Source organism: Leishmania donovani, chromosome 11 (genome assembly GCF_000227135.1).
Source record: "Leishmania donovani BPK282A1 complete genome, chromosome 11".
NCBI classification, from domain to species: domain Eukaryota; phylum Euglenozoa; class Kinetoplastea; order Trypanosomatida; family Trypanosomatidae; genus Leishmania; species Leishmania donovani.
The window spans coordinates 263801-269730 of NC_018238.1; the positions used below are offsets into that span (position 1 = coordinate 263801).

Consider the following 5930-nt stretch of genomic DNA (forward strand, 5'->3'; position numbering starts at 1 on the left):
GCCGACAGGCAGGGCCAGAAGGTGTGCGTTGGCCGCGAGTGCGTGATGATGCCGCTGCTCGTCATGATTGGCATGAACCTGACGGCGCTTCTCTCGGATGTGTACCTGCACATCAGCTACTCCCGCTTCTCACGCAGGGTGCTGGCCGAGCGCCGCCGCCTGCGGGAGGGGGTCGCCGCCGCGGGCAGCTCGGAGCCGATCTACCCGGAAAAGGAGGTGGCCCGAGGTGAAAGAGTCTACGCACATGGCTCGGGCAGCAGCGTAGGCGATTCCCTTGACGCGCAGCAGCAGCGAAAGCCTCGTGGCTAGAGAGAAGAGGTGGCTCCGCGGATAAAGGCGACTGCGATCATGGCGGCATATGCAGCCGCATGTTGCGCACGAAGTAGTGTTAGCCTCCAATACTTCGCGAAGTGTTTTCTTCATCCATCGATCGCCACCTCGCTGCTTTTTTCTACTTTCCATTCTTTTTTTTTTCGTGCTGCGTCGCAGCCCTTCCCGCTCGCCCGCACCATGGCCCTCCTTTTCGTTTCGCCTGTGTTCGTCGGTTGAAAGTGTCTTGAGCGCGCCGCGGCCTCGTAGGGCTTCAACCGCCGCTGCCTCGTAGGGCTTCAACCGCCGCTGCCGTCGTCTCCGCGTGTACGCGTTTATGGGTGCTTGCCTCCGTCTCTCTGTCTGTGCGTGTTGATGTGTGAAGTATTGTTGTGCCGAAAGGCCTGATGGAGCGTGCGCGTGCGATACTTTCCACACCACACCCACATACATGGATTCGTCGATGCAAACTCTTTACAAGTGCGCGGTGGCCACCTCGACCCCCTGAGGGCGGAAAAGTGCTGCTGAAACACGTCTCGAGCGCGTGCGGAAGGGGGCGAAAGGTGCGGGGCGGGCGGACGAAGAGGCGGCGAGGAGCGCGCACATCTAAGCAGAACAGACACGGCGCAAAACTGTCGCGTATCACGCGGAGGAAGTGAGTGTGAGCAAGCGATAAAATGAGGACTCCCAAAAAAAAAGGAGTGAGTGAGAGCGCGTGAGAAAGAGGGCAGTGACGCAATACAAGCACGTGCAGAAGCCGTGAATACACAAGAAGGGCGGCAAGGCGAGCGGCGAACCTGCCTGGGCCTCCGAGCCTTTTTCATCGGCTGGTAGTTTAGCCCCACTCCTGGCTCTCTCCTTCCTTGCCTGTTGTGTGGTCCAGCCCTGTGCGCGTCTCTCTTCGCCTCTTTGGTTTTGTGTGTTTCTTCGTATGGGCGTGTCTTCCTATGTTTTTTTTTTCTTCGCTTTCTTCTCCGCTTCCGCTCAGCTTTATGCTCCTCGACTGTGATGGGGTACTTCATCGTTGTATGCGTGTGCATGTAAGTGTGTGTGTGGGTGTGTGGGTGGGTCTCTCTTTCCTGGTGGGCGTGGCGTGAGCAAGAGAAACACTTGTTTCCTCGGCAAACCGGCCACGTACCTGCACGCACACGCACGACGAAGTGTAACACCCGCGCATACAGAGGAACGAAATGAAAAGCATTTCCTTCGTTAAGTGTTCATATATATATATAGTGTGCCGTTGTTTGAGCCAACTAGCCAAACAAGAAGAATTTAAGCACGTCGCCTCGGCTCGATTTGCCATGTTTGCCCTTACTTGGATAATCTACATCGTTTTTCCTTCTCTTTTTCTCTCTCCCTTTCTTTCTCCAACCCCCTCTCTCTTTTTTCTAGTGTGCGTGTGGTGTGTGTGTGTGTGTTGTATGTGTGCGCTGGCTCTCTCCCACATTATATGCGGGAGCGTTCGGCGTACGCGTAAGTTTTCACGCGTTTACATATACATAAATACATATATGTGTATGTATATGCATGTAGCGTTGAACAACGAGAATGACGCGCACGTATGCATCACCATCACGACCATCACCACCGCCGAGAGAAGGGGAAAGCGCTTCTGTTGTGTTGCCCATTTTTTCGTCTTTTTTTTTAAGTTTGTTTGGATTTCATTTTCTTTTTGGTTCTTGATGTTTCGATTTTACTTCATTTTAATATTCTTTCCCTGCGTCGACTTCTCCCCTCTCCTTCTCCTCTTGCTTCCCTTGTTGTGTTGTTGTCGTTTTTTTTTTTTGAGAGCCGTGCTTCCATCCATCCATCCCTTCCCCACTGGTACACACAAACACACGCCCTCTTCTGTTTTCCATTCTTCGCTTCACTAACCGTCCTTTCCTTCTTTGGCATCTCCATCGCAGCTTTCTTTTTCGCGTTCCTCCGCCGCGCTCCACACGCAACCAGGGCGTTTCGTCTCCGAACGGACTTTGGCGGTGCTTCAAGAGAGAAAGCGGAGGTGGGGTAACAGAGAAGGAACGGTGCCTTTATATAGCACTGCTGTCATAATTAACATTATCAAACCCCCCTCCCTCCCTCCCTCCCCCTTAACAACAACGAAACAAACAAAAAAGGAACGAAGCTTGAGTGCAACGAGAGAGAGACCACCTTTCCTTAAAAAAAAACGAGAAGCGATGTCCCCAATACGATCCTGGTTTCAAAATGCGCTCATCCTGTTCTGTGATAACGTTGATGTGTTTTCCCTATGGCGCATGCGTATGCAGGAATCTTTCTTTCCCTTTTCTCGTTGCGGTCTTTCACGACTTCCTGCGCGCACACTCTCTCTTGTGCTCCGTCAATCAAAAAAAGGGAGAGGAAGAGCGCGAGGGCGAGTGAGACACACAAGAAAAGAAGAAAAGCGCGAGTTATGCGGAGGCAGAGGTCGGACAGGAGGGGCGGCGATGCTCAGGCGGACGCGCACATGTACGGAACATAGCGAAAAAAAAATCAAATCGAGAAAGTGTGGGGCATGGAGAGAGGGTGTAGCAGGTGCTGCTGCGTGAAGTTGTCGTTTGTGAATTTATACATGTACGGCCCGTATTAGGGACAAGACACGGAGAGCTTCAACAACCCGATCTCTGCAAGAAGCAAGGGATTCTTTGTTTTTGTTCTTGTCTTTGGTCTGTGCACCTGACCATGTCCTCTCCTCGCATAAGGGGGCGTGTTCGTTTTTTTTTCGTTGTTCCTTTTCACGTCTCTGTGCTGCAGTGTGCATCTTCTGTGTGCGCGTGCCCCGCTGAGCCTGTGACGTGTTTGATCGCAAGCCTTTTCGTCCGTCTTTGAGTTTCCTCGTTTTAAAATGTTTTTTTTTTTTTGTTGTTGTTCCTTCAGACGCCACACTCGCATATGGGGCCTTGCCCCCCCCCCCCTCCTTCCTGTTGTCTTGCAGGGAAAGGTACCGGACATGTCATGCACACTGAGGACGCGAACTCTGTTTTGAGAGAATCAAAGAAGAACAATAGTGGCAGCAAAGAAGGAGAGGACCCGACATGCACAGACGAATATGCACACAGACAGAGCCTCAAGACGCGTGGTGCAAGAGCGGCGACCAAGCCCCATGTGGGCGTATAGACAAGAAGGCATACCTCACGTGCATCACGCACACGCACCCCTCGAAAAAAAAAATACGAGGAGCTGGACGCCGACACAGAGGAAGGCAGCAGCCTTACTGCCTCCTCGCTCAAACCTCGACAGCGGTGATCCATCCAGAAGAGTGAGGGAGCAGAGAGGGCATACCAGCGCTTTTCTTTGATTCGCCCGCGAGATCTGTGTGGCTGTGGTGACGTTAATGAGGCAGCTGCAAGGACGTATCCGGCGAAGGAACAGGCAATCGAAACCGCTCGCAACAGGGTGTCTTTTTCTTTTGTCCCTCCCCCTGCATCTGCTTTCCTTCTCTCTCCATGCATCATGGCTTAGCCTCGCTTCCCATTCGTTTAGCGCGCGAACGCACTGTGACTCTTCCTCGCAGTGCGTTTCACCGTCTGCCCTTTGTTCTTCCGTGTGCGTCTTGCTGCTTCTGGCCTTGCCTGTCTGTCTGTCTGTCTCTCGCTGCGCTCGCGCGTGTGATTCGTCGTTGCCTCCAGCATATATATATATATATATATTTATTTATGATTTTCGCTTCCTTCTCTCTGTCGATCTTCGCCCCGCTCCTCTTCCAACGCCGCCTTTGGACGTTGTTGTTTCCTCTCGTGCCGGCCACCTGGCCATCTCTCCCTCTTTTCTCCCCTTTTCTGCCCCCATCACCTCATGCATGCTCGGACCCTGAGCAGCTCTTTCTGCATATTTTGTCGTGCTTTAGCGAGCATGCATATTTATGTGTGTATATATATACATGTGCATGCGTGCTCTGTTCTGGTGCTTTCTCCGTCTCGTTATCTTCGGCTTTTTTTTCGAAACGACACACACACACGCGAATAAGAAAGAGGGCGTTTTCCGCGTACATCTTTGCTTGTTTCACGTGTGTTCTTCTTTTTTTTTTCGGTTTCCCGTCCTCTGTTCTTGTGTCGATGCCTGATAAAACGGCACACCCACAACCGCCCCTGTACGCATACGCGCATGCGCATATATATATATATATATATGTACGTGGGTGGCCATGGAGGCATGTGTGCTTGTGTCTCCACGTATGCGGTACTTGTGCGCGTGAGCGTGTGCTCAGCAACGAACGAGGGAGCGAGCTATGCGTTTCTTTATTTGTCTGTTTCGTTTTATTTTTTCACGATGGTCACTCCATATCCGCTTCCATCCGAAAAGCGATCATAATCATTCTCTCTCTGTGTTCTGCGCATCTGCCCTTCTTCCCACCCTCAGTATTCCACTAGCTGCAGAAAGAAGCACAAAGAAGCCGCCGATCAGCCAAAAAAAGAACCAACAACCAAGGAAAACATGGAGGTGGTCACCAGGAGCGTGCTGCCTTGCCTCCTTTACTCTCCCTCGCGCGCGCGCCTGTCCCGCACGCCCCCTTCCCGCCTTTACTTCAGAGCCGGTGCCGCAAGCTCTATGCTTGCCCCGTCGACATCCCTTCTGTCCTCCGGCAAGACGGGCGCAGGCTCCTTCCCCGTTATCGCTTCTCCATCTGGCACGTTGGAAAGGGTGCAGCTGCTTTTCGCACCCCTTGATGTAAACGACACCCTCCACGTCTCCCTACAGCGGATGCCGTGATAAAAGGGTCGCATCGCTTCCTCGCGAGCATGCGACTCCACTCGACTTCGTCCTCATCTCTCGATCTCGGTCGGCACTTCTCCATTTCGCCGTCGGTCTCTCTGCAAACGCAGGCATGCATACGCTCTCACAGTCAATCGCTTTCAAGGGAGCGTAGCACCACCCCCGACGAAAACGTCGAAGAGGGTACGCCATCCGCATCTTTTCCGCTGCCTGCTTCTCTCTTCCTCGCTTCTGCCGTGCTGTAGCGTCGTCGCAGAGACACCTATCCCGGAGGAACAGACAAGCCAAAACAGAAAGAATGCAGCCTCTGCAGCAAGTGCACACAAGCACGCCGACTCCAGCCGCAGGGCCGCCTCCTGTATACCCTACACCACAACTACACACACACACACCTGATCGTGCGCACTCATCAAGCATACTATGCAACGTATGACCGGACAGAATTAGAACCCGCCCCTCTCCCCCAGAGGGAGCGGGCGGAGGCATCGGCGGCCGCGGATGCGCGAGGGCTTTCCCAGGATGGGACTCGCTCCTGCGATGATAGCCTCGAATCAGAGGCAAAGAAGCGGCGCATCAGCAAGATACCCGCCACGTCCAGCGCCTGAACGAGGCGAAGCACTTCGTCTGCTTCACCGCTGCTTCCTTCGCCATGATCTGCGCCTCGACATCGTACGCCTTCAACCTGTTCAGCGGCAGCCTTCGCGACAAGTACAACTTCGACTCGCGCCAGATGTCCACGATCAACACGGTGGGCATGGTGTTCGCCTACTTTCTGTTGCCGTACGGCACGATATACGACTACCTTGGCCCGCTGCCGGTGTACATCCTTGCGTGCGTGCTCGCGTCGCTGGGGCTGCTGCTGATGGGCCTCACGTTCCAGGGCGTGATTGCCGGCTCTGTGGTGCGGTTCT

At 53.6% G+C, this 5930-nt stretch overlaps 1 protein-coding gene across 1 annotated transcript; it reads left to right on the forward strand.

The window, feature by feature from the left end:
* Positions 1-5668: 5668 nt before the first annotated feature.
* LDBPK_110690 (hypothetical protein, conserved in leishmania) lies at positions 5669-5929 on the forward strand (the record flags this gene model as incomplete). The annotated part of the gene is made up of 1 exon (XM_003858997.1): positions 5669-5929. A coding segment is annotated over one exon (261 nt), but the record flags the coding sequence as incomplete, so codon positions are not given.
* Position 5930: the final 1 nt, after the last annotated feature.